Below are 27,895 nucleotides of genomic sequence, written 5' to 3' on the forward strand. Positions count from 1 at the left end.
CATGTATAGCTACCAAGTGAATTCATATCTATATGACTCAATAACCCTATCACTTACAGTGTATACAAATACAGTAACCAAATCCTTAATTGTATGGTATGCAGTGTCTACAAAACCCTATTCCTGGAAATACATTCTTACAGTGCCTCATGCATCATTACTGAATTATCACCAGGCCATTACTGATGTAAGCAAATAGTAATGACCAACTGTAATTTCATTTAATTTCTATGTGTATACCACCCTGCACGATAGGGCAGGTACTACAGCTAGTAAACTATATTTGTAAGAGTTTGCTAAAATGTATGTGAGGTGTGTAAATAACAATGTTTTTAAGATCTTGTGACTAAGGATTCAGTGCATGCCGGTATGTTACACAGTGGAACCTGTTTTAATGGCCACTTCTTTTAAATAACTCAAATTTCATGACTCGAAAATTTATGAACTGATTCACCTGTCTTAAAGCATCCACCTGTTCACTGAGGCCAAGAGATTTTGTCGCAAAGGTGACTGGCTTAGACAGGTTCAACTGTAAATGTTTACCATGATTATTTTGGAAAATTTAATGTAGGATAATCAACAGCAATAAAATTATTTACTCTTTTTGTTATATTGTTTCTTTTCCAGAGTGCATTCACTTAGTTGAAGGGTGGCATCTCGGTACCCTACTGAGCTATGGTGGGCGGTCACACAGTGTTTAATCAAGTGGGCAGCTCGAGTATTGGCATAGTTGGTAGCACTCAGCTTAGCCTTTGATCTTTAAAGAATTCTGCTTTTGGATTTCTTTTATCGTCATTCCAAATACTGCGACCAGTTGGCATCTCTTTCAGTACTTCATCGAGCTCAGTAGCAGCTTCACTCTCTATGGTCTGCATGATTTGATTGACTTCATCACTCTGGTCATCTTCAAGTACAACTTCATTGTTAGCTTCTGCAATTGCCACTTTATCTCGTGAGCGTTCTCGCTGTGTGGCTTGCTTTCGTTTAGCCACACTCTTTGGGGATAAGTACTTGAGTTTAAAGCTGGATGATGGCAGTAGTTGCTTAGCACGTTTAGCTGGACTGACATCAGATCTCTTCCGTTGGTGTTCTAGGTCAGTATTGAGTCTCTTGCATCCTCAGCACAACACTGCACTTTTGCTACGATCTTTCAACGGGGCTTGCACTGGAAGTTTATGCCACAACGAACAGTTTTTGGAGTCAACACATTTAAAAGGGTGTTCCCACAAACGACAACTTTCCAGATGGTATCTGATAACAGCAAAGAAATATTCATGGTAATGCTGCACATTGAGCCCTGGACAAAATTTGTATCCATTCTTCTCCGATATCACCCCGAAAGCATCTAAGAATTCCTTAGCAGTAGAAATAGTGCCATTGTTAATAATGGTAAACAAAACTTGTGTTTCGTATCTGTAGGATGCTTCCATTCGATACAAAAGGACCCTAGCAACTGAAATGTGCCCAGCTGGTGGTACATCAAATGTAGTTTTCTGAATTACTTCCAGGATAGGCCTACTCGAGGCACTATCCGAGCACTTTCTGGGTATGAAACACAAATCCTCATAGTGTGATTCACCCTGGGATATGTAGCTTGTAAGGCTACTAGATGACTGGGTAGCTGTAATTCGTTCTAAATTGTTGCAACATCAGCAAAAGACAAGGTTGGCTTGTGGCATACCTGGCTCAATTGCATCATCTCTGGATATCTCACTGTGACCTTCCATCACCTTCAAAGGCAAATCTCCAGCAACACTCACTATACTGCAGCTTGTAGGAATACATGATGACTGCACAGTTGCTCCACTCCCTTATGGGGAAAGATACAAAAATTTCAAGTTAACAGTAGGCTACATAAGTACGCACCTAGAACTGTTTGGCCTTCTGTGAGGACAGTGCGCACTAAAAAGGGATTGAAGGAGGGGAAACTTGTTGCATTACAGCTTGTGTGACTGCTAGGCAGCTGTACACAAGCAGCTCCACTTCCTTCTGAATGATGTTTGTAGTTATTAAGTCTCAAACCAGCCTGTTGAATACCTGGCAATGCTCCACTCTGTCTTATCACACCACCTGGTTGCACCACCACTCCTCCTTCAGAGTAACAAATGTGAAATTGATTTAATCACTTCAAGTAGACTTTGACATACCTGGCAGTGTTGCAGCATCCATTTGGCCTTCTCTGTGCACTGCAAAGGGATTGAAGGAGGGGAAACTTGCTGCATTACAGCTCGTGTGACTGCCAGGCAGCTGTACACAAGCAGCTCCACTTCCTTCTGAATAATGTTTGTAGTTATTAAGTCTCAAACCAGCCTGTTGCATACCTGGCAATGCTCCACTCAGTCTTAACACACCACCTGGTTGTATCACCACTCCTCCTTCAGAGTAAAACAAATGTGAAATTGATTCATTTGCTGCAGGTAGACTTATATAATACCTGACTGTGTTGCAGTAATCGTTACAGCATCCTCGACATTATCATTCCGTTGAACCACCTCTTCCTCTCCAGTGGTAGCGATGGATCAAATGGCAGGAAGATTCCGAGGCGCTACAACGCGACTCGAGATCACTATTCCGTCTTGCAGGCGATCTGCATCACAAATGTGTGCTGAAACAAAGCGATAGTTGCCAGTGTTAAGCGTTTGTCCGTTTAAATCACGATTGCACTCACCTCCACTGGAAGCCGCCATTTTGTCACTAGTCGCAAAGCGCCTGTGACTTATAATAGGCACCATAACCAAGCGCAGTGACTAATACCAAGCACTCTAAGAGGTTGCAGGTCTTCGCTTTCACTGCCTTTGATATATCAACGCCTATCAACGAGTCTTTCGCAGCGAAGCGCCTTGTACTGGAGTTTACTGACATTATACTGAGATATGTGGGAGATGATGTAACACTTTTACGCGGTGGGTTTTGATGGAGCAATGCAGCGTTGGACACTCTCCCTAAATATATATAGACGGGTTGCCTAATAGAGGCGTGGCAATAATTATGCAACTGATAAATTACGTATTCATTTCAGATTAAAGCTGTCCGCCATTTTGTTGGTCAACTCCTGGCGAGTTTTTGCTGTGTTGGGCGATTTTGAGAGAAAACCCAACTGATGAGTCAACAAGCGACGGAGAGTGAATACCAATCTACGCTGGATTATGACGCAAAGAAGAGATATAAAGAAAAGTTGATCCTGAAAAGTGAGCAGATACCAGACCCGTATGCTGTACCAGACGAAGAGTGGAGAGACGATGTTACAGAGTGGCCAACAGTATTGTATGGAGACGTCTACAACTACCTCATAGAGTCGAAGGGCCGTTACACACAAGAATCATTAAGGGCATTTAAATCTTTAGAAGCTTACAACTATTTTATTAGTGGACATGTCAGAACTGTCCTTTTTTATGAACCATCTAGGCAGAGTAAGTTCTGTATTCTAGTGGCTGAAGTAAACCCTAGCCAAAAGTCACCAAGTGAAACTCACAAAGCCTGGATTATTGTTCAAAAAGAGGATGGCCAAGTGATGACAGGTCATTGTACTTGCAAAGCTGGGTAAGCATGCACAAACTGTTATTGCAGCTACTGCTTTTTAAATAACATTTTAGGAGGGGAGAGGTTTGTAGTCATGTGGCTGCAATACTGTTTAAAGTGGAGACAGCATGCCGATTGGTGTACAACAATCCAACATGTACTTCCATGCCGTGCCAATGGAATCAGTCTTTTGCTACCAACGTAAGTCTCCATGCATGACATACTAAGTTCTTTCATGTGTTGCATATTAATATAGGTTGATCCTGCTTTAGTTGTTGATATCAACTTCATAAAACCTGACCACAACAAGCGAAATGAATCAGTACCTTGTAGTTCAGCAGCAACCAGTCAATCAAGTGGGTTGCAAATCCTTCAACAGCCAGAAGCTGATGTTTGTAGCTTGTATCAGGCACTACAGGTAGTTGTACCTGGTGCTTGTATTTTCACATCAATATCAGAGGAGTCTGAAGTAGATGTCAATAGTACGACAACAGCTGTGACATGTAGACCACAACCAGATGATGCATCTGTTACAATGGCTACAGTTAGTGATAGACAGTGTGACCATGTCAATGATTTATCAAGTGGCACACCAGATGATGGATCTGTTCCAGTTTTGATGGTAAATAGTACAGGTGATGAGGTTGCTGAAGATCAAGCTGAACATGTTGGCAATTCTGGATCAAGCAATGAAGACCTTATGCCAGCACCACTGACTGCATTACATCAAGCAGAGTATGAACAAATGGATGATGAAGAACTGTTAAAAGAAGCAGAAAGGCTATTTTGTGAAATGAGTATTTCTAATATTGAGGCTGATGCAATCAGAGATGCTACCGTTGCTCAACACGATTGTGTTGCATGGACACAGCACCAAAATGGGCGATTAACTGCATCACTATTTCATGATGTATTTGTGAGAAAACCAACAACCAATCCTGAGCTACTTGTAAAGAAGATCATGGGATATGAGCAAAATGATCTCAGTCATATTCCAGCCATAAGATGGGGGGTTCAAAATGAGAGTGTTGCAAGGGTGCAATATGCCAGTATCATGTCTGCAGAACATAACAATTTTACCTGTAATTTGACAGGCCTCTGGATTAACTCACTCTATCCACACTTAGGAGTTAGTCCAGATGGAGTGACGTCTTGTAGCTGTCATGGACAGGGTCTCTTAGAGATAAAATGTCCATACTCCGCCAGAAATGCTGAGTTCCTGACAAGTGAAACGTGCTGTTTTTTGACAGATGCTGGGTATTTGAACAAGAAGCATCGCTACTACACACAAATTCAGGGACAACTCATGATTAGTGGTCTGTTGTTTTGTGACTTGTTTGTGTGGACTCCATCAGTATGTAAAGTTGAACGTATTTACCCTAGTGTGCGATTTTGGGAGAAATTAGAGAAGCGGCTGACCATGTTTTTTATAACTAATGTACTCCCTGAAATAATGACCCACAAACTGCAACAAAGTGTCGAAAATGACAGTGATAGTGACAAGGAGAATATTTATTGCGTATGTCAGAAAGGAAGTGCAGGTCGCATGATAGCATGTGACAACCAGCAATGCCACTTTAAGTGGTTTCATTATAAATGTGTGGGAATCAAACGTGCTCCAAAAGGCACATGGTTGTGTTCAGCTTGCAAGAAAAGCAAGTGATGTAGTCATGCATAAATAATATGTAACTGAACTGAACTAAGTTATTATTGCAATTAAAATGTGTACTGTGTATGATTCATACAATAACAGAAATGTACAGAAATAAATTAAACAATTAATGGTGGTTGCAAATTACATAGTGCTGCACAAACAAAGACTATTTTATCAATCGTGGCAAAATCAGTTTCATGGTCTCGCTTGATCAGGCTTATTGGCAAAGTTGCATGGAGGATTTTATAATACTTCATTCTTCCAATGGCTCTCTCAACATTAATACGCACATTAGAGAGCTGTCAACTTCCCGCTGTGATAGTTGAGGTTTTCCCTTTGTAAAAGGTGGAATTGCCAATGAAGCTCCAAACATGGCCAGATCATCTACAATATCAAAGCCTCTATCAGCTAATATCAAGTCTCCATAATTCAATCGTCTATGGAAGCCACTGTTTACAGTAAGGTGACGATCAGACACACGACCTCCCCAACATTTTGAAATAAAAGATACTGCTCCTGTTGGAGTGATAGCAACAAGAAATTTAACAGTGTTGTGGCTCTTGTAGTTTGAATAGGTCTGAGCTCTAGCTGTTAAACATGTAGGGCGTTGGATAAACACTCAGAACAGTCTATTATGCAAACAGCTTTAGCGTAGCGTGGTTTAAAGCAACTTGGCATGTGCATGATGATTGCTCCTTTGTCTGGTCAAACAACTAATGGCTGGAGTCCCTGAAACATGACATTAATCCATCTGTGAAATATTTTAGAAACTTTCGTTTCATGTATATCAAATATACTTCCAATGAGTTCATTCATTAATGCTTGAGAGATTTTCAACAATGTTACTAATAGCTCATCAGCCAAGTTTAGCCCTGAACCAAGACTCTTCTCCTTCGCTGCAAGTGGTGTGAGATGCGTGACGAGCACAGAAAAAACACCATAAGAGGGTAGCCCAGTAAACAAATGAGTTTTTTTGCCATCATTCTGGATCTTCATTGCTATGCTTGATGTTTGGTATTTTTGTCTCATCAATGAAATTTTCTCCTCCTTTGATTTCCGTAATTTTTCTACCACTTCTTCATATTTTGCATCACTCATCTTTGCAGCTTCATTGGCTGACTTTAAACATTCTTCTAAAATGGTGATTTTCTCATTTGCTTTTCTTAAATCCTTTGCTGTGTTACTTAGTACTCTTTCCAGCTTCTCTTTTTCTTCAACAATTTCTAGAAGTTCAACAATGACATCATGTCCTAGAAGCTCAACATTATCATTTGGCAATGCAACATCATCGTCTGGAATTTGTAGCCCCACATTATCAACTGGCAGCTCAACATCATTGGCTGGCAGCTCAACATCGTTATCTGGAATTTGCAGCCCCACACTACCAGCTGGCAGTTCCATATCATCAGCCAGCAACCCCACATTATCAGCTGGCAGCTCCACATTGTCACTAGGAAGCTCAACATAATAGCTTGGTTCTCCAGTACATAAATTTGCAACATCACCAGGTACCTGCTGTATCTGTGAGTCAGCTTTACGTTTTTTTTTCACCTTGTTCTTGGTGTTCAAAGTGGCGGTACTGCGATTGTTTTCTTCTCCTGGCTTGTAATCTTTCATATCTATCTGTATTGCTTTTCTCTAGAATAGCTGAAGTTGATCTAAAAGTAAATCGAGTTGGCACATAGTCAGGATTGTTAGGGAAACGAGATGGTCTCCCAGAAATGAAATGCAATTGGCACAATCTACTTTGCTCACTAGGCGTCCAGTTTTCCCGTTTAATCGCTCTAACCCAAGCATCTCGTTGTGACTCATCCTCTGGAAACCGGAACAGAGTCATTTTTCCCTTAACAAATCTACTATTGCAGTCCACGGCACAACAAGCAAACGGCATGATGGCGTTTTGTTGACCAACAAAATGGCGGAGACTTTCGATCACGTAATTTATCAGTTGCGTAATTATTGCCACATCTCTATTAGGCAACCCGTCTATATATTATGTACTCTTGCTACTATATATATAGTCTGTATATGCCAGTGTGTATATGTACGCATGTGCATTTGGTTAGAGGAGGCATCATTAAGAATATAAAATTGAGCATGCGCTAACATGAAACAGGTGGCCAAGTGGTTTTGGATGACCAATTTTAGCTTCTTCACTGTTTCTAACAAGCTGGGTTTTATTTATGCACTATAGACCATGTGCGCGCCAAGGGGTGGCACTTTATTACATCATCAAAATAACGCATCCGCCATTTTTTGAGGGCAAAAAACGTACACATTCTGCCTATGAAAATTTTTTTAATGCTAATACGAAGGAATCATGCTAAAAGATATAGGGCTGGTATAAAGTAAGTTAATGGGTAAAAGTATATAACATATTTGCTGCATGGCGAGTTATTCCGTCTAGGGAAGGTTTTTGCAATAGAACGCTCAATACTTTTGCCCTCACTTTTCTCGTAAACTATTGTGAAATTTGAAGCCGTATCCTGCAAGTCATCTATACAATTCTGAATGACAGTCGTTTCACTCGAAATTCCATTGCTAGAAGGTTAAAGCCATGTAGTAAATACAGAAACAGGTCAGAGCTTAAAAGTTAGTCTCGCGTGGTCCACTCCCCCTTTTTTTTCCTGCGCGCGCACAAAAGGCGCGAAGTCAAAAATAAAAATAAATGGCTGAGCCACCTCGAGTCTACTTTCTTAAAAGCGTCGGATCAAACCAGTCCACGACAAAAGGAACTGGTGAGAAAATTTTAAATAACAGCCACTGATATTCTTAAGTAGAATTACACCCTTTTCACTACAGAGAGCTGCCTTGAACTGAAAAAGTGTTAAAGATTTTCACACATCACGTATAACTTACAGCAAACCGGTCTATGAATTAAGGTACTCTCTATTAGTTCCTTTGCTTCTCTGCAATTAGATACTAAAAACAAGGATTATGATCTGAGCTCTCATAAAAAACATCCGGGCACGTGACTGTATAAACTTAATTCTAATTGATTAACGCTAGTAGTATTAATTCACACGTGCTGATTGTGCTCCTCGGTCGGAGTGTACAGTGTTGCTACTATTGTAGATATCATTATGGTCAAAAGAACACGAATAAGGTAATGTACAGTGATAAAATGTTGTGTCTATAAACAAAAGTAGTTTATACAATGGCGCCCTTGAATAATTGACTTCTGTGTCTTTTTCTTCAAAGAGGTAAAGAAAAGACTGTCACTGCAAGTAAAAAAGGACAAGGCAAAGATGCAACATTCAAAAAGAGGATTCATAAACGTAAAAGCTCAGCGTATGGATGATTGTAGTACGCTTGTGCTCATTAAATTAACCTTTTAACTGCCAGAAAAACTCATCCTATGAAAAAGAAGGTAGCCAAAACAAAATCAACGGTTGCACCTAAACTGGACAAAGATAAAGTAACTTCTGTTATAAAGACACATGATTCACGACCAACTCACAAACTAAAACAGTTAGACCTGTCTACCACACTGGTCAAGATGTGGGAAGAATTCAGAAAGCAAAAGTGTCCTAATAGAGCAGAAATCCTACAGAATATACTAACTAATATTAGAGGACGTGTGAGAGAAGTAAGCAGTAAAATCATGTGTTTATACATGTTGCCAATGTTCTGTCGCACAAAACGTTTGTGAGTTTAATATCAAACCATTAACTTCCCACAAAAAAGTATGCGTGTATACAGATATGCACACAGCAAATAATGTATTATCTAGGCAGTACAGTGCATTTCCTATGATGTTTGTGTTTCATTTAAATCAGTGGCAAGTAATGGGCACTAATAACAATTAGTTTTAGTAAACTGATGTTAGCCTGCTTGTACCATATAGGATGGTTTCTGCATGCCAAAAGAGCAAATCCTGAACCCGAATCTTCTCAAGCATTGTGTTATGAAGTTGTTCTGTTAATACTCTAAAAGCAATATTAAGCCTACAACATCCATCCACCTCAGACCAAAGGGCCCAGGCTACATTTTGCAATGGTGCTCAGTTGGTGAGTTGCCCAGGCTAGCAATTATATGGACATTAAGACCAAAATTGGGGATCAGTTAGTATGCACAATTTGGCCATGAAAATTAAAAACCACTTTTTGGAAAGTGTTTTGTTACCCTTGCTATCCTATGAGCTGAAAAAACATTGGGCTAAGGTGAGAACTATGACAGCACTATAGCAAGCATTCCACACGTTTTTGAATACGGATCACATCCACATTACTCTACAAGCGAGATCTAGGCCTTTAGTAAACTCCATTATTATGCCATAAACAATTTAACAGCACTGATCAGAATATTAAACTCGCGTAACTGAAATTCTCTGTGATATATCTGTAAGATTTGTCCATGCATCGCAGCCAAACATAGCCAGCTAATTTCCGAATGGCTCAGGGCACGCAGTGCCTGCATGCTATTAGGAATTACACGAGGAAGGTGAAGTTGAAATATCAACATGTAATGAGCATAATTACGCACTATCACAGCAATTTGAAGAGTTCACGTGACTACAGACAAAAAAATGATGTCATCTTCCGGTATCCGGACTATATAAACTGCCACGTGTCTCCTCTAACTTGGCTCTTTGTAGACTTCAAGCTGCAACTCTACTGGAATATGATCCAAAACATCAGTTATACCTATTATGTAGAACAATTACACATAGCATTACCTATAAGTGTATGGGAGGGGGGTGGGAAATGTTGATATTTCAACTTCACCTTCCTCATGTAATTCCTAATAGCATGCAGGCACTGAGTGCCCTGAGCCATTTGGAAATTACATTTCGGAAGGCTCCGTCTCAATATCAACATGTAAGTTTGAAGCTTGGATAGATGACAAAACTGCTGTCCCAAAAGATGATTTGTCAACTGATTCCTTGGTTTGACGAAAGTAAAACTTTTGGAATGTCGTTGCTGACGACCAATCTGCTGTATTCAAGATGTCTGCTGTTGTTACCCCAGCAGCTGCAGCTGTGGAGCTTGAAGCCCCCTTGACTGAATGAGCTTTAAATATGCTAGTATCAATACCTGCTTCCGCCAAGCATGTTTTTAGCCATCTGGCTATAGTACTGCTAGTGACTGGGTCATACTTCCCAATCCAAGATAAGAACAACAAGGATTTCTTGTTCTCTGATGACCACGCTCTAAACTCCTTTATTCTGGCCTCATATGCCTGCAGTGTTGTCACTGGGCAAATTGTCTGATCTTCTGGATATCTAGGATAAAAGAAGTCTGCCAGAGGCTTTGATGGCCTACTCTGCTTAGACAAGTGTTGAGCCTTGAAGGTAACACCTGCCTCTTTGAAGGAGTGAGCACAAATGTCCAATTTACTTAAGTCTACAGACCTAGCTGGTCTAGTCAAGGCCAACAGCATAACTGATTTCAGTGTAAGCAGGCGGAGTGACAATGTGTCATTCTTACCCAATCTTTTCAAATAGCTTAGTACCACACCTACTTCCCAAAAGGTTGAATATTTTACCACAGGCGGTCTCTGATTAAATGCACCTCTAAGCATCCTAGTAATCAAACGGTGCTGCCCCACCAAGTAGCCATCAACCTTTGAGTGTAGTGCTGAAATTGCTGATCTGTAAGACTTCAGTGATCGGTAGCGATATCCGTCTTTGAATAGTTCAGCTAGAAAGTTTACTATGCCTTCTACAGGTCCCACAGTGGGATCTCTATTCCTCTGTGAACACCAGTAAGACCATTTTGAAAACAAGGAGTTGTAGTTTGACTGTGTTTTGGGTCTCCATGATGCGAGGAGGAGGGCTGAAGCCTCTGAAGAAATTCCTCGTGATGCAAAGGATTTCCGGATATGGGCCATGCCACTAACTTCGGAACTCCTTGGCTCATTATGAACTCCTGACCCGTTGGGAGTATCACTAGATCCTCTCTCACTGGTAAAATTCTGGGGTAATCCTCTAGCATTCCCAGAATCGTCGGGTACCACGGTTGCGATGCCCACAAGGGGGTGATTATCACCACTCTTGCCATCTGTCTCTTTATCTGGCTCAGGCAACGTGCTATCAAGCACCACGGGGGGTTGGCGAATCCCCTTGTCTGAGCCCAATCTTGGTTGAAAGCATCTGTTGCAACCGCTTTCGTATCTGGCCTCCAACTGTAGAAGTTTGGTAGTTGCTTCGTCAGTCAGGATGCAAACAAGTCTATCTGCAGGGGGTCCATCTGCCATTGTATTTGATTGAAGATCCAGGGATTTAACATCCAGTCACAGCAATCCTTCGTTGATCGCAACTCCCGATCTGCTGTTATATTGTCCTTCCCTGGGAGGTGTTCTGCCACCAGAAGGACGTCCCTCTGAATGCACCAGTCCCATATCTTCAGTGCAAGCTGACAAAGTATCTGGGAGTGTGTTCCCCCTAATTTGTTGATGTACAGTATATCACCGCTGTGACATTGTCCAACTTCATCTGAATTGTGACCCCACTGCTGTGCTTGGCAAAGCACTGTAGTGCTAGAAACGCAGCTAGCAGTTCTAGATAGTTTATATGGTGAGTGGCTTCCTCTAGGGACCATCTCCCATCTGTCTGGTGGTGGCCTTGTCGGGCTCCCCACCCCATGTTGGAGGCATCCAACTATATGATCATGGATGACACCCAGGGCAGGAGGGGAGACTGCAGTTGGACTTTCCTGTCCAGAGCACACAACCACTTCAGATCGTTCTGGGCCTCCATGTTTAAAATCAAGGTGGCACTGAATTTCATTGTCATGCCTTCGGTCTCCATGGAGTGATTCTCCCAAGACACCGAGTTGGTTGAAAACAGTGCTCTGTAGTGAAGGGGAGTTTGCCATACAGCTCGTGTCGATGCTGAAGCCTTCCCAACAAACCTCGCTATGTCCCTCACCGTAACACTCAGTTGGTGAAGGAGGTGTTGAGCTAGCTGTTTTATTTTCCTCAGCTTCTCGGCTGGGGAGATCAGCTGTAGACTGACTGTATCTACCTGAAAACCCAAAAACTCCAGTTTCTGGTCTGGAGTCAGTATCGACTTCTTCTGATCCACGACCAGCCCCAGAGCCTCGAACAGCTGGCAAATCAGTGGAGTCAGCTGAACCAGCTCCTCTTTCAACTGGTGTAGCAGTAGAATATCGTCCAGGTATATGACTAGATGAATACCCATGTGTCGGCACCGGTTTCATTACTTTGGAGACCCGTGGGGTTGATGTACTTGTAGCTTCACGATATGGTTTGAGGCAACACCCATTATACTGTTGATCGAGCACGGGGACCATACTTCTTAATAATCTATTTACTCGGTCACAATGACTACATCCCTTATTATTGTATTAGCATATTCATTATGCTAGTGCACTGAAAATATGAAATAGTGACACGCCCCCTGGGTGAAGACTGACTCAAGATACTCTTAATACATCAGTCACATTTGTATATAACAAACAAACAAACAAAAAAAGTAATATATTTAATTTTAAAAATAAAGTAAGGGTCAACATTGAAATGTAGAGATGAATGATGGTATAACAGCATAGGAAAATCCCTACTTTGTCAAAATCCCTACAAAATGATGGTTATAACATGCCAATTTAGCGATTTTCTCACCAAGCTATGCTGTAATACCATTATTCATCTCTTGTTTCACTACTTTTTATTGCTTGGATCCCTACTTTTTAAGTTGGTAATTGTTAAATATACTAATTACAAGTATAAGGAAAAATTAAGGATTTTAAGGGATACAAATGAATTAGAGATTATATGTCCACTAGTATATCTGCTGGAGTAGGTGACCTCCCTTATTTCCCTACTTTTTTTTCTATGATCCTTGATCGAACTTAAAATTCTTAATTTTTCGTTTGTTTACTTTTTTGTAACATTATATCTGATGAACCTGTGAATACTGCATCAAAAGAAAAGATGACACCAGAGGTAATGTTTTCGACTGAACGCATGTCCCAAATATCAAATGCTGACTCAAAAGTGATTTGCTTTCAGCCTGTTACACAACACTACAAATGAAGAACAGTAGGAGAAGCGCCTCTGCAATCAATCCAGTCATCGTGAAAAACACTGATGATTCTCATAGGGAAGCCATCGCACTCAGTACCACGAATCAACACCTTTGGCTGTTAGCAAAAAGAAATGAGACACAAAGGAAGACAAAGATACATGCATTGTATGTACTGCAGTATGACGAAAAACATCTCGGGATGAAGTGACATCAAGCAGTAAAAAATCAAGCCCATAGCCATTGTCAAGTTACGCTGTATGAAGGCAGAAGGCAGGTAGTTAGTCAGTCAGTAGAAAATTCCATTGAATAAAAAAGTTTTAAAATTTATAGCAATCTATTGGAAGCATTTAGGGTCATACCGAGGGCACTTTTAGGGTTGTTTATACCTAACCAATACTGCCAAGGTGCCAGGATGGTATTGTGAATCTGATGTTTTTAGCCAGAAAAACCCAAACCTCTAATATACAGTACTATCATATTGTATGATTACAACATTGTGATAATAATACCCTCCTTATAGTTTGCTTTCAAACATGATACAGCACGAGCGTTACAGACAGTAATGAAGTATGGGAACAACAAGCAAAGACTAGCAATATATGATGAGTTGAAAGGTACGTAATTTCAAACCATTGCACTATGGTATTATAAGGCTCTTATTATCCAGAACAAACGAGAAAAAAAACCTTCTCGTTCAAAATAAATGGCCTTTCTGTAAATGTAGCAAAGATGACTGCTCTGGTATATAGTGGTGATCTCTTTGTGTTTCACAGATTCAATACTGGAACTCTGCAAGTGCAAGTACTCCAAATTCCTAGTCAAGAAATTCTTAATTTACTGGTAAGTTACAATAATGTTAGCCCTACCACTGCATACTGTAACTGCACAATCAGTCCACAGCAGAGAGAAGAGATCATGTCTTTTTTTATGGCCACGTTCAACGACTATACGACACACAGAAACAGCCAGCTTGTTGGAGCTTGCCTATAATGACTATACCAATGCCCACCAGAGGGAGGCATTAACAAGAGAATTCTACGGTGTAATAGTAAGTGTGATTGTGGTGTTGAGAATACAGCAATAATGTTGTTATGTATACACTGTTAGTGATGAGAAACATTATAGAGTAAGGAGATTGAAGGAAACCATTACACCACTGTTGAACAAGTGAGTTGTACATTGAAAGATTTATACCAGACATAATTACAAGCATTATAATTCATGACTAAATTATATTGTGCTTGTCTGCATATTCAATAATTCTCTAAGCTTTTGGCAGAGATACTTGTATGGGTAACCTAGCAAGAATGTTCACCCAATTGAAACCAGACTTCACAAATGGTGGACTAATAATGGTTGCTAAGTGTTTCTGTAATGAGTACCACAATACCTCTTTGCATGTGAAACATCTATAATCAGAATCCAAGTGGATTTATTCAGTGGAAAGTGTCTTAGCCTATGCCCTTGGCCTCTGCAAGTACATACGTAGGTGGTTGCATTAGACAGGTGGATTGCTGGTTAAACATTCCACTTGGGAATATATAAGGGTCATTCCATGTCAAATCGACAAGGAGTTTAGGGTCACCTCTTGGATTTTGACAAAACTTGGTGTGTTTGTAGTACCTGTGGTGCTTATCACTCATGCAAATTTTTAGCTCCATACATTCCATAGTTTCTGATTTATGACCACAAATATTTTGAATATTTCATGAAAATTTGGTCCATCTCTAGTGACAAAATCAACTGTAACTTTGTACCGTGTACATATTCTTAAGCACAATTTTCACTGATGGAAGACTGTTGATTGACCTTTCCAGTGATCCCTAAATTATGGGATATCTACTTCATTATGGTTCAAAATTACTTCATTAAAAACTTTAATCCTTTATATTTTGAAAATGCTGCTTGAAATTTTTCAAATTCTTTTGTGAATAATTATTGGGCCATAGTCTGTTTGATAAAATTTTTGTGGTGGGACCACAATGGGCTCAAGAGATATAGTGAATTATGTTGTGGTATGCAGTGGAATTTATAGTCTATTAATGCTGTATTGCAGTGTGTACACTTCCAATAACCACCCACAACAAGGCCATGCCAAGTTTGTCTTACAGAGTGAAGGTGTCTAGGTACAGTGCAACCTGTATTAGTGACCACCTGTATTGAAAAACCATCTATATGCTGCAGCTAATTTATACTTTAATTGGATCTTAATGTATAGCACCAAAGTATCAATCTTTTCTAGCAAATCCAAAACCAGTGGCGGGTTTCTGGGGTTTCGACAGAAACCCCCTTTTAAATTTAGTTCAGTGGAAATCTAAATAAATAAACATTGCTGTACTGACAATTTATCATATCAAACAACTATATACCACTGTATTTCAATAGCATGCATGCAGCTGCACTTAACTGACACCATTTATAGCTATTAAACCCTCAGCAACACTTCACTTTTCATCTCCCACTGCATTAGAAAGAAACGATCGAGATACTCTAATAGAGCAGTCAAGTAACTACTCTAATAGAACAATCAAAGCTACTGCTTATAGTCACCATCTTTGCCCTGTATAGCTATGCAGTTTAAAGCATTGGATTTATTGTATTTCCTAGCTTAAAATCCAATCGCAGAGCTTCTAAAATCTCAAATTTTTCAGGGGAAATGTCATCAGATGCCTTATTCAGCTATACCAACTTTCAGAAACCCCCCTTTAAAAATCCTAGATCCGCCACTGAAAACTGGTCTTTATTAGACAGGTTGACTATAAATGAGATCATTATGCATCCATAAACACATAAATGTTGTACCATCTCTTCAGTTTTACCTTATTTATTAAGTAAAATCTTGCCGTAGTGCACTTACATACATATCCCCACTCTACACTATTCAAGTTACGTACATGGCTGCATAAGTACAACAGACCTCCTCAAAAAGGATATCTGGGTACCTTGATAGCCTCATGATCTTACTTTATAATTGTACGTACATTTTGGACCCAAGACAAGTCTGTGGTTTCTCAAAAATGAACACTTCATCAATGGTCCAGGGAATTACACTATATACAGTAGATGCATTACTTGTACCAAGAGTTTTTATATTAGTAATGCTTGCACCTCAATGCGTGATTTATAGTACTGTATTTACTAAATTAATAGTTTTTCAAAGTATTTTGTGTTCACATTTTGAAGATCAGTACAGGTAAATGTTAAATATGTGGTCAACATGTTTACTTCCTATGTGAGTATGTGTATGAATTTATGACTTGATCTTCAAAGTGGTCGTGAATGTACAGTAATGTAGTAATTAATTTCACACATTGAGGTACAATTAATGCATTTATATGGTAAAACCCCTCCATTGCTAGGACCATAATAAAGTGCTCATACTACAGAAGCCACAGGCGTATCTTGGTCTAAATGTATGTGCACCGCTAGAGTGGGAGTACAGTGTATCAACAGGTGTCCTGGTTATCAAGGTATCCAGGTATCCCTTCTGAGGAGCTCTGTTGTATGTACCTATGCAGCCACATACAGAACTTAAATATGGCTAAGTCCACTACAGTGGGATTCAACGTAATAAAGAAGGTACTTGTGAAGAGATGGTACAACATTTACATGATGTTTATGGACACGTGGTGGTCAGATCTATATCAACTTGTCTAATAAGGACCATTTTTGGATTTGCTAGAAAGGGTTGATGCTTTGGTGCTATACATTAAAGAAGTATAACTTAACTGCAGCACATAGATGGCCTTTCAATACAGGTGGTCACTAATACAGGTTGCAATGTACCTAGACACCTTCACTCTGTAAGACAAACTTGCTTGTTGTGAGTGGTTATTGGAGGTGTACACTCCAATACAGTAATAATAGCCTGCAAATTCCGCCGCATACCACAACATAATTCATTATATCTCTTGAGCCCATTGTGGTCCCACCACAAAAATTTTATCAAACATAGACTATGACCCAATAATTATTCACAAAAGAATTTGAAAATTTTCAAGCAGCATTTTTCAAAATATGAAGTATTAAAGTTTTCAGTGAAGTACTTTTGAACCATAATGAAGTAGATATCCCATAATTTAAGGATCACTGGAAAGGTCAATCAACAGTCTTCCATCAGTGAAAATTGTGTTTAAAAATATTTACACAGTACAAAGTTGCAGTCAATTTTATAACTAGAGATGGACCAAATTTTCATGGAATATTCAAAATATTTGTGGTCATAAATTAGAAACTATGGAATGTATGGAGCTAAAAATTTGCATGAGTGATAAGCACCACAGGTACTACAAACACACCAAGTTTCGTCAAAATCCAAGAGATGACCCTAAATTCCTTGTTGATTTGACGTGGAATGACCCATAATTGACCTTTTGGAGTAGTGGCCTTTCTGTACAGAATCACTACCAGTGGCCTAATACAGGTTCTGTAGCAGCAAGTTTTAAAGCCAAACATTGGTGACTTAAATTTGAAGACTTAAAAATTGACCTAACACTACTAGAAAACATGCCCATGACAATGCCATGAGTTTTCATGTAAACATCAAGTTTTCATGGGTGTGCTGCCAATGAAAGTTGCGTCGTGGTAAAATTTATGTGAAATATCCATTACAGGCCATGAAATGTACATGAGTTACTTTTCATGGACAAGTAAATTTTACAGCTTTCACTGGTAGTAAACCAATGAAAACTTGATGATTCATGAAACATTGTTGTCATGGGAACATTTTCTAGTAGTGTGATACAATTTTAGCTGACCACAAATATCATAAGATTACTCTTACTAATTGTATGCTGTCTTAGTTGTACGTGTATTGTAGGGATGTCTGTCTACTCCTCCTACAGGGAGACGTTGAAGCACAGTATCATTCACAAGCCATTACTGGACTACTCGTTGATGGCTAGTGAACAGGAGAGAGCAGACATGATAGAACAACTTCGTGAGAGATTAGTTAAGCTGCTCCACACCAATGAAGGATTTCGTGTTGCCATGCAGTGTGTCTGGCATGGCACAGCAAAGGTATGTGAGATACTTAAGTACATCCCTGGAGCCCCTAAACACCACCAGGCATGATGCAATACTTGTAGGGCACCATCTAACCTTAGTACTCTGTACAGTGTAATTCATTGTAGTATCTTCTGTTTGGTGCTATATCATTCAAATTTTCACTGTTACAGGATCGTAAAGTTATTGTCAAGTCATTCAAGACTTTTGTGAAGAAGATTGCGATGGTATTTATGGTTGTCTCAGATCATGTGATACTTATTGTTACAGGAAGAACACGGTCACTATGTGCTGTTGACAATGTTTGACTGCATCGATGATACAGTACTTGTAAAGAAAGTGATTATGTCTGTAAGTGTGCATGTAAAATGTACTACATAAGTGAAGAAGTGTAGTTTGTAGTAGAGACTACATGTACCTCTTCATTCCAATCATCCCTAATTATATTATAAAAGAGTCTTTAAATTTGTTCAAATTTGTTTGTTTATGTTGTTCACCAATCGGCTAGACTGTATTGTGTAATATGTGGTCAAAGGACAAAAGATCCTTCATAAATCCTTAAATATTATCTTCATGAAATCACTAAGTTTGTCTTAAGAATTTCCCATATGATATGCATGTTTATTATGTCTTGTGTAGGAGTTGGCTGATAACCTCAGTGAGCTGGCAGCTCACAGACATGACCGACGTGTTTTGTTGTACCTACTGTGTCCTCGTAACCCTATCTACTTCAACTCAGTCGTGTTACGTGTACTGGCATCGGGTGATGGTAATGTGCACAAGTTGTAGTACTTATACACTTGTCAATTTCATGCCCCACCCACCCCCAGAGGGTGGTAGAATACAGGGGATTTGACAAATCATGGTGTCAAATTCCCCACTACTGACTAAGCACATATTTCATGCATGCAACTAGTAATTAACATGTAGCTAGTAAAATTATAGCGAGTGCAATTTTATTGTTTATAATTAGAAATGCAACTACTGAAAATTGGTCAGTGAATTGGACAACTGTCACCAGGGGTGGGGACAAGAGCAATGTCAAATCCCCACTTGGGGTGTGGGGATACCCGGGGGTGGGGCATGAAATTGACAAGTGCATTAGTAACACACAGTACACAGTGATGTACAGTCTTGTTAGAAACTGGGGACTAAAGTTTTAATAGTATTATATTCACAAAAATGGTAATCTAATTCATCATGTACTGAATCGTTAAATATTTCTTCATTGTTAACAGTGTTCTTTTGAACTGTTGCGACCCTTGTTTTGGATAAATCATCACATTCTTGTTTTGCCAAATCTTGGTAGTTAGTTGCTTTCCCCGCTGTACAGAAGGATCTTTTCAGCATTTAGTGTATATAACATTTGCTTGGCACTAATGGGATCTTGGTTATCTCTGGGGGCTGTTAGGTATTTCACAGAACACTGCATATTGTTGTTGACTGTTTAATCTTAGTACCTGATGTTTGGGTTCCATTGTATTTGTACTCCTAATTTTGTTTATATAGGTATATTACAGAGTCGATTATCCAAGCATCTAGTTTTAAGTAGACAAAAGTGTACATTTACCACAACATGTGCATGAATCCATTGCTATACTCTGTATACAGCTTGGATTTCTATTGAGCAATCCAGACATTAGGGACCCACAAACAATTTTTATATATACTGCCATGAAACTTTAAACAGGTATTTCTGCATTACTCCGCATTCTAATGGCTTATGAGAAAGCTGGTAGAGCAAGTTCCCTTGGTTATCCTGTGATCCTTCTTTTTATTACGAAGTACTCTATAACTGCTTCATCTGTAAAAACTGTGATCAAGACACACGATACTGAGTGTGTCGTGCGGCTCAAGAAGCCGGCGCGCCACACCGTGAGTATATTTACAGGAAGAAAGTAAACGCAATTTTCACACCTTTGTAGCTCCGTGATTCCTCATCCGATTGAAACCAAAGTTGCTGCAGAAGTGCCGGCTAGGTAGGGGAGTCCACATTCCAAATTTGAAGAAAATCGCTCCAGCCATTTCCGAGATACTAGCGGCCAAAGTTTGGGTTTTTTTTCTTCGTTTTTTTCTTCTACTTTTCGCACACTTTGCAAAATCCGCCATAAAACATGAATGCATGCTCCAACCGGGATGAACTTTGGCACACTTAAAGGGCTCATTAAGGCGAATCTCAGTACCAAGTTTGGTAAGAATCCGATGAACATTCACGGAGTTATGACCGATTATTTACGTAAAATAAGGTCAAAGGTCTGTCACGCCCACAGGATAAACCGCTTGAAGGAATGAGCTGAAAATTGCTAAGTAGGTGGAGTAACTATTGCAGGAGTGCCTTTTGGTGGTTTGAAAGGAATCCAGTTAAAGGCCATGGAGATATGACACAAAACCCAACCTGTGTCACAATTACGCGATCGATTTTTATGAATAAAAAACTATTAGTTTTCACGCCTACCAGGCAAACCGCTTAGAGCAGTGAGCTGAAAATTGGTATGTAGCTGGAATAATTATCATAGAAAGTCCTTGCAGTAGTACAGAAGAATCGGATTATAAACCACTGAGTTCTGATTCCAAAGCCAACTACGTGTAGCATATGCGAGATCGAGATACTCTAATATCTAATAGAACAGTCACCCTAATAGAGCATTCAGCTACGTTTATAACTTATTCCATTATAGAATTATATTACATTGCAAGTTATTCTGTAGGGAGTTCAGCTACAAACAGTTAATCTTATAGACAATTCAGCTACAAGCAAGTCACCCTGTAGAGATTCAGAACATTATAAGTCACACTGAAGAGAATCCAGCTACAAACAAGTCACTGTGTAAAGGGTTCAGCTACAAAAAAAGCTACCCAGTAGAGAGTTCATCTAGATCAGTTACAAACAAGTTACTTTATGCAATGTTCAGCTACAAGTAAGTCACTCTGTAGAGTTCAGCTACAAACAAGTCACTTTGTAGTACAAACAAGTCGCCATGTAGCTGGAGAGTTCAGCAATCAATCAAAAAACCACCCTGTAAAGAATTCAGCTATACAAACATGTTATAACTATATAGATAAAGTTATAACTCTATAGAGAGATCAGCTAGAAACAATTAGTCATCCAGTAGAGAGATCAGCTACAAGACATCACCTTATAGAGAGTTTAGTTACAAAGAAACCACCATGTAGAGAGTTTAGCTGCAAACATATCACCCTGTAGAGAATGCAGCTATGAACAGACCACCCTGTAGAGAGTTCAGCTAGAAAAAGTCATCCTGTAGAGAGATCAGCTAAAAGGATCACCTTGTAGAGAGTTCAACTACAAACAAATCACCCTGCAGATAGTTCAGCTACAAACAAGTCACCTTATAGAGAGATCAGCTAGAAGAAGTTATCTTGTACAGAGCTCAGCTACAAAGAAACCATCATATAAAGAGTTCAGTTGCAAACAAATCACCCTGTAGAAAGTTCAGCTACGAACATATCAACCTGTAGAGAGATTAGCTAGAAGAAATCACCTTGTAGAGAGTTCAGCTACAAAGAAACCACCATGTAGAGAGTTCAGCTGCAAACAAATCATCTGTAGAAAGTTCAGCCAGAAACAAGTCAACCCATAGAGAGAGCAGCTACCAAGAAACCATCCTGTAGAGAGTTCAATTACAAACAGATAACCCTATAGAGAGTTCAGCTAGAAACAAGTCACCGTGTAGAGAGATCAGCTAGAAACAAGTCACCCTGTAGAGAGATCATCTACAAAAAAAATTATCCTGTAGAGAGTTCAATTACAAACAGATAACCCTATAGAGAGTTCAGCTAAAAACAAGTCACCGTGTAGGGAGATCAGCTAGAAACAAGTCATCCAGAGATCAGCTAGAAACAAGTCACCCTGTAGAGAGATCATCTACAAAGAAACCATCCTGTAGAGAGTTCAATTGCAAACAGAAAACCCTATAGAGAGTTCAGCTAGAAACAAGTCACCGTGTAGAGAGATCAGCTAGAAACAAGTCACCCCATAGAGAGAGCAGCTACAAAGAAACCATCCTGTAGAGAGTTCAATTACAAACAGATAGCCCTATAGAGAGTTCAGCTAAAAACAAGTCACCGTGTAGAGAGATCAGCTAGAAACAAGTCACCCTGTAGAGAGATCAGCTAGAAACAAGTCACCCTGTAGAGAGATCATCTACAAAGAAACCATCCTGTAGAGAGTTCAATTGCAAACAGAAAACCCTATAGAGAGTTCAGCTAGAAACAAGTCACCCTGTAGAGAGATCAGCTACAAAGAAACCATCCTGTAGAGAGTTCAATTGCAAACAGAAAACCCTATAGAGCGTTCAGCTAGAAACAAGTCACCGTGTAGAGAGATCAGCTAGAAACAAGTCACCCTGTAGAGAGATCAGCTACAAAGAAACCATCCTGTAGAGAGTTCAGCTACAATCAAGTTACACTATAGAGAGTTCAGCTACAAAGAAATCACCATGTAGAGAGTTTAGCTGCAAACAAATCACCCTGTAGAGAGTTCAGCTAGAAACAAATCATCCTGTAGTGAGTTCAGCTAGAAACAAATCACCCTGAAAAGAGTTCAGCTACAAGCAATGAGAGTTTCAGCTACAGTTCAGTTATGTAAGAAGTCACCTTATTAACTACAGTATGTGATAATCATCATTCAATGTTAAATATACAAATATTTCATCAGACAAAAGCTATACACACAATTACTTCCTTTCTTCCACAATTCCTTACAAGTTAAAAGGAAGCAGCATCGAAGCCATATGGCCAGCTTTGTGACTTGCAATACAAAAAGAAGTGATATCTAAACCAAAACAGCCAAGCTGTAAAAAAAGAGTGTGGCCCCCAAGGTGAAAAAAGATGTGAAATCCAAGGTGGCAGCCAAGAAATGGCTGTGATAGTAGGTTAATGGCAAAAATTTTAATTACGACAATTCAGATGAATTTGGTGCCGAATCCTAGTGGAGGAGGCAACACAAATTCACCTGAATTGTCGTAATTAAAATTTTTGCCATTAACCTACCATCACAGCCATTTCTTGGCCACCACCTTGGATTTCACATCTTTTTTCACCTTGGGGGCCGCAGTCTTTTTTTACAGCTTGGCTGTTTTGGTTTAGATAAGCTTTCCAGCAACAAACACTAGAATCATGCGTGTTGTATGGCTTCTTGTAGCATACCACTTGTTGAGTGAACAATAAGCCACTGGCACTAAAGAGCCACATAGAATATCAGGAAAACCAGTGCATAATCCATTTATGTACAAACTATTGCTACTGTATAAATATCGGTAACAATATCGGTCCTCCGCTGTTCTGTACCGATACTGAAAATTACCATATCGGTAGCTGATATTTTAGCTGGTCCGATTATCGGTACACCTCTAGTATGCTTTATTAGAGCAATTGAACTGGCTGTTTGATTTTATGTACAAATATCTCCCTATTAGTGAATCTCCACCGTAGTGTTACTGCACGTGTTGTTTAACCATTGCAGCAAGAAATCACCTGAAGCACATCGTAGTGAGCTTCACAGTGCAGTCTCACCACTACTAGTGAAGTTGACTGTTGACCATGTCAGTGACTGGATCAAAGACAAGCAACTCAGTCAGTTCCTACTAGCAGTTGTACAACATGTGGAAGGTGACAGTGTGGCTCCCATATTGGAGACTGTTGTGAGTTTATTGGATGAGCCATTTGATGAAGAGGTCTGTGTTCAGTGTGATAACAATTTTGAAGTAGAGTAGGCACTTAGTTATCTGGAATTAAAATGACTGTTCTATTAGAATATTTCAAGTGTAGTGTGTGAATGGGATTCTGGTGCTTCTAATAATTCACACAGTATGGATAACTGAGAGCTTACTGTACCATATGGGTGTTCCCTAAATATCTGTTTATCTTAGTGAAATAAAAAAAGAACACTGCACAAATTAACACAAAGATTATTCAAGCATGTAGTGCACACACTTTATATTCTCTGTCACTATTGCTGTACAGAGTAATAAATATTAATTCACCGCTGCTTATATTTACTAGACACACATTGTGGGTGATGCTTGTGGTCATTCTGTTGTCAGAAAGTTGTTGTCCATTGAGAACAATAGAGTGGACACTTCTTCAGGTAACTATCATGCTTAATGGAAGTCATTTGTGTCATTGTGTTTGTAGTGTTTCTTGCTGACCTAATAATAAATCGTGTGCCAGAAAATGAACTGAGATCATGGGCAACTATTAACAGGGGAGCATCTGTGCTTGTAAGGTAGGTTATTGCGACCAGTTGTATACTTATTCTTGTAACATTGTGGACGGTGTCTCCATAACTTGTAATGAGGTGTTCAGTAGTATACGGTGATATCTGACCACTTAGAGTGTTTTATCTTTGTATGGTTGGTGTAGCTTTCAAGTGATATGTTGGATAAGCAAAAAAAAAAAAAAAATTCTGTCATTTTCGCACTTCCCTTGAATTCCATTTTATTGCTTCTCTGTTATTTATAGTAACAAAGGAGTGGACAGCAAAAGTTTCAATCTTTTGTGATGAATAGTCTTGGAGTTATAGCAATAGGCATTGGAACAGCAATAAATTCAATTCATACAGCAATGATACAGCATATAAATTACGAAGACAAGACTTGGCTCAGTCTGTTCCCCATAAACTGGCAAATCCATTAAGGTATAATTATTCCCCTGTGTGGATAAAGAAGGCCGTTTCAACAAAGAAACAATGACATTAAATGTTATTTCTACCGCTTTGTAAATCAGTGCCCAAAACTCACATGTATTTTGCTGCACGAAGACAAAACAAAGATTATCTTACTTTCCATGAATAGGCAAATCCTATGGTGTGTAGGTTTTAATGATTTGAGCTTTGTTTCATTGCATACTGAAGCAATTACAACTTACATAAAATTATTTATGTAGCACATGTAGTTTTTTAGAATAATGCAAAAATGGCTGGTTTTTGCTACATGTTCTAATGTGATGTGTTACTGCAAAATGAAATGTTTCACTAATGCATGTTTACAAAATTAATGCAGAATTTTTGTACAGACAGTAATGTGACCTGCTGAGCAAACAGTTGTTTTCACACATTCTTCAAATTCCATTTTATTGCTTATCTGTTTTCTATAGGGTGGACAGCCAAAGTTTCAACCTTTTGTAACGAATAGTCTTGAGTTATAGCACTAGACAGTTGGAACAGGTCAACAGGAATAAATTTGATTTGTACAGCAACAATACAGCAAATAAACTATAGGCGCTTATTCATAACTCACAACTGAAACAATCTATGAAGGATGGGGTTTGGCTCAGTCTGTTCACTATGAACTGGCACATCGATCAGGGTATAGTGTTTTCCCTGTACGACTTTGTGCGAACAAAGAAGAAGGCCATTTCAACAATGAAATGATGATGGTAAACTTTATTTTTACTGTATTGTAATGCCAATAACTCATGTTCCCTACACACTCCGAACATGAAACAACATTGTCTTACTTCCCATGAACAGGCGAATCTGATGGTGTATAGGTTTTATTGATTTGAGCTTTGTTTTAGTACATACCAAAGCATTTAAAATGTGCATATTTTTTGTGTAACATGCATATTTTTACCCAGTTTATTTTAGTACGTTTTTATAGCATAGAATTTTGCAAAAACGGGATACATAAAAGGGATAGGAAACGCAATAACATGACATCACAAAATACGTACATTTCTATTGGTAATACGTCACAAACATACTCGTTAATGCTTGCTGCGCTTGTATCAAAGAGAAACAAATTGTTGTAACAGCAGAATTTTGTAGCCAACAACTGTGAAACTTCGCTACAGTGAACTCAAGTAAGTAATCGAGGGAACTAGGATGGTACCAACCCTCAAGGAAGTTATACGCAAAATTAAAGGAGATTGAAAGTGAAAAAAAGGGCCCAAAAATTATTTTAAACCACTTAACTTTCTTCGTAAATATATATTCTATCCTTTTAACTGTGATAAACCTTTCATTACCATTTAACAGAGAGAACCAGGGGAAATATCAGAGCAAAACAGAACTGTTGCTTGAAGAAACGACTAAGTATCTTCCATTTTTAACCAAAAGTTTAAACCACCTAGCAGTACAACGCAAGGCTAAAAGACTGTGTTGGTGACATGCCTAGCTTACCACAAGATTCATAAGTGGAACCGGCTATACAAGAAGCGGTATGGATGGGGCGTGAAGGTACTATGAGCGAAAGTATGACGGCATGTAACAATCACAGTTAATGCGATACGCTTTGTTACAAAATCTACGGTCTGAATTCTCTCACCAAAATCTCACATAGGCCTAAATACTTACTGTAGTCTGTTGGATTACTATTTACTCTGCTCAGAACACTAATTCCCATGCTTGAGCAAAAAACTGTCTTGTCCTTTCAAGTCACGCGTAACGGACATCAAGCCGGAAATCGCTTGCGTTTCCTATCCCTTTTATGTACTCTATTATCTATGTTCTTGCTCAGCAGGTCACTAACAATATATTTGTGTAGAAGGTTGATTTATTGCATTAATGCTCTGTTGCTTAGTTTGGTGGCCAGTCAAGTTAACGGTGCATCAAAGGCAATAAGAAGTGTGCTAGACCCATCTGTGTTAACTGAGCAGTGGAATACTGATCATCTTCAAGGACAAGCAGTTCTGATAAAAGACCTAACTTAATCACTACACATGTACACACATATTCATGAATGCATATTTCAATTGGAATGTTCTATATACAATAATATGACCTAATGCTTGTTTGTGTCCATGAATGTGTGACAGGGAGGGGGTGGCTATTTTAATTAACAAACTGTACTAGTGATGTCCCGTAAGACAAACTTTTGTTGTGCTTGCAAAAGTTAAGCACAGAGCTCAAGACTTGAATGATGTTGTGAAGCATGTGGTGATTGTACAGTACTGTAAATTGCTTTTTTTTCCCGTTGTAAAGTAATTTTTGTACGCAAAACTTCTACAAAAATTTGAACTGCTCTAATAGAGTAGCCATTCAATCATGTAAATCATACAAAAATATTTTACACAAAATAAAGCGAATTCTTGTAAACATCCATGTATACATAATGTGTGCGGTCTCTAGTGTTATGGTTTTCATCTTTTTGTTCCTAGATAGAGGTATATACTATCTAAAACCAAAACAGCCAAGCTATAAAATTAGCAAAAAATTTAATGACAATTCAGGTGAATAGGCTATTCACCTGAATTGTCATTATTAAAATTTTTGCCATTAACCTACCATCACAGCCATTTCTTCGCCACCACCTTTGATTTCACGTCTTTTCATCCTGGCCTTTTTGGGGGCCGCACTCTTTTTACAGTTTGGCTATTTTGGTTTTAGACTTGTTTATTTATAACCCCCTCAACAACTAAACCCACAATCAAAAGTTACACACTGGAGATCACTTCAATATTGGTGACCTTCATAAAACAATAACTCAAACCATTCATTTATTATTTATCACCAAAAAAAGAATTTTAAACTTCAACATGGATAAACAGGGGACGTCATCTAAGATTACTTAGCTCCTTATATGCATGTACATTCTACAACTGATTGTGGGTTTTGGTTATAAAAATGTACTCTCCTAAATATCTACAAATCCATTTCTATGGGTTGGGTAAGTGGTAAAAACTGTGAGAAGATTAAGCCAGTTAAGACAAGAATAAACTTACAATTGGTTAATATGAGATCAAACTACAGTTGATGTTGTCTTGTA

At 39.0% G+C, this 27,895-nt stretch overlaps 4 protein-coding genes across 13 annotated transcripts in view; 2 read left to right on the forward strand and 2 right to left on the reverse strand.

Moving 5' to 3' along the window:
- Positions 1-8,152, reverse strand: part of LOC136267930 (uncharacterized) — a 22,798-nt gene extending 14,646 nt beyond the window's left edge. The window contains exon 1 of the mRNA XM_066063132.1: positions 8,033-8,152. The gene's annotated coding sequence lies outside the window, so the exon portion shown is untranslated. The remainder of the gene's footprint in view (positions 1-8,032) is intronic.
- Positions 330-2,515, reverse strand: LOC136267934 (uncharacterized). The gene is made up of 6 exons (XM_066063145.1): positions 2,435-2,515; positions 2,322-2,375; positions 2,148-2,273; positions 1,867-2,091; positions 1,682-1,810; positions 330-1,633 (listed from the first exon to the last, which is right to left on the reverse strand). Exons 3-6 carry the CDS (start codon positions 2,167-2,169, stop codon positions 1,119-1,121), a joined length of 891 nt encoding a protein of 296 aa, XP_065919217.1. The 5' UTR covers positions 2,170-2,273; positions 2,322-2,375; positions 2,435-2,515; the 3' UTR covers positions 330-1,118.
- On the forward strand, positions 3,026-5,317 carry LOC136267929 (uncharacterized). Its single transcript, XM_066063131.1, has 3 exons — positions 3,026-3,540; positions 3,594-3,720; positions 3,776-5,317. Exons 1-3 carry the CDS (start codon positions 3,101-3,103, stop codon positions 5,180-5,182), a joined length of 1,974 nt encoding a protein of 657 aa, XP_065919203.1. The 5' UTR covers positions 3,026-3,100; the 3' UTR covers positions 5,183-5,317.
- LOC136267933 (pumilio homolog 3-like) lies at positions 7,808-26,935 on the forward strand. 10 transcript variants are annotated; one of them, XM_066063140.1, is made up of 13 exons: positions 7,814-7,911; positions 7,976-8,055; positions 13,684-13,777; positions 13,937-14,003; positions 14,057-14,330; positions 17,983-18,182; positions 18,341-18,394; positions 18,438-18,518; positions 18,807-18,936; positions 23,653-23,863; positions 24,192-24,276; positions 24,324-24,414; positions 26,711-26,935. In XM_066063140.1, exons 6-10 carry the CDS (start codon positions 17,985-17,987, stop codon positions 23,709-23,711), a joined length of 522 nt encoding a protein of 173 aa, XP_065919212.1. In that variant the 5' UTR covers positions 7,814-7,911; positions 7,976-8,055; positions 13,684-13,777; positions 13,937-14,003; positions 14,057-14,330; positions 17,983-17,984; the 3' UTR covers positions 23,712-23,863; positions 24,192-24,276; positions 24,324-24,414; positions 26,711-26,935. The 10 variants fall into 10 exon arrangements, with proteins under 10 accessions (XP_065919211.1, XP_065919212.1, XP_065919208.1 ...); XM_066063141.1 differs by lacking the exons at positions 7,814-7,911; positions 7,976-8,055 and adding exons at positions 8,512-8,762; positions 25,284-25,565; XM_066063137.1 differs by lacking the exons at positions 7,814-7,911; positions 7,976-8,055 and adding an exon at positions 8,512-8,762 and having other exon boundaries at positions 14,057-14,211; positions 14,271-14,330.
- The last annotated feature ends 960 nt before the right edge of the window (positions 26,936-27,895 follow it).

Source organism: Dysidea avara, chromosome 10 (assembly GCF_963678975.1).
Source record: "Dysidea avara chromosome 10, odDysAvar1.4, whole genome shotgun sequence".
Lineage (NCBI taxonomy): Eukaryota > Metazoa > Porifera > Demospongiae > Dictyoceratida > Dysideidae > Dysidea > Dysidea avara.

What these genes read in the sequence shown, in the direction of transcription:
- LOC136267934 (XM_066063145.1), bottom strand. Translation starts at nt 2,169, where the DNA reads ATGGATGCTGCAACACTGCCAG. An exon ending in GGATGCTGCAACACTGCCAG is followed by an intron (nt 2,092 to 2,147) that starts GTATGTCAAAGT and finishes GTTACTCTGAAG; the next exon opens with GAGGAGTGGTGGTGCAACCA. An exon ending in AGAAGGCCAAACAGTTCTAG is followed by an intron (nt 1,811 to 1,866) that starts GTGCGTACTTAT and finishes TTTCCCCATAAG; the next exon opens with GGAGTGGAGCAACTGTGCAG.
- LOC136267929 (XM_066063131.1), top strand. Translation starts at nt 3,101, where the DNA reads ATGAGTCAACAAGCGACGGAGAGTGAATACCAATCTACGCTGGATTAT. An exon ending in CATTGTACTTGCAAAGCTGG is followed by an intron (nt 3,541 to 3,593) that starts GTAAGCATGCAC and finishes ATAACATTTTAG; the next exon opens with GAGGGGAGAGGTTTGTAGTC. An exon ending in ATCAGTCTTTTGCTACCAAC is followed by an intron (nt 3,721 to 3,775) that starts GTAAGTCTCCAT and finishes ATATTAATATAG; the next exon opens with GTTGATCCTGCTTTAGTTGT.
- LOC136267933 (XM_066063134.1), top strand. Translation starts at nt 8,257, where the DNA reads ATGGTCAAAAGAACACGAATAAG. An exon ending in AATATATGATGAGTTGAAAG is followed by an intron (nt 13,778 to 13,936) that starts GTACGTAATTTC and finishes TGTGTTTCACAG; the next exon opens with ATTCAATACTGGAACTCTGC. An exon ending in AAGAAATTCTTAATTTACTG is followed by an intron (nt 14,004 to 14,056) that starts GTAAGTTACAAT and finishes CTGCACAATCAG; the next exon opens with TCCACAGCAGAGAGAAGAGA.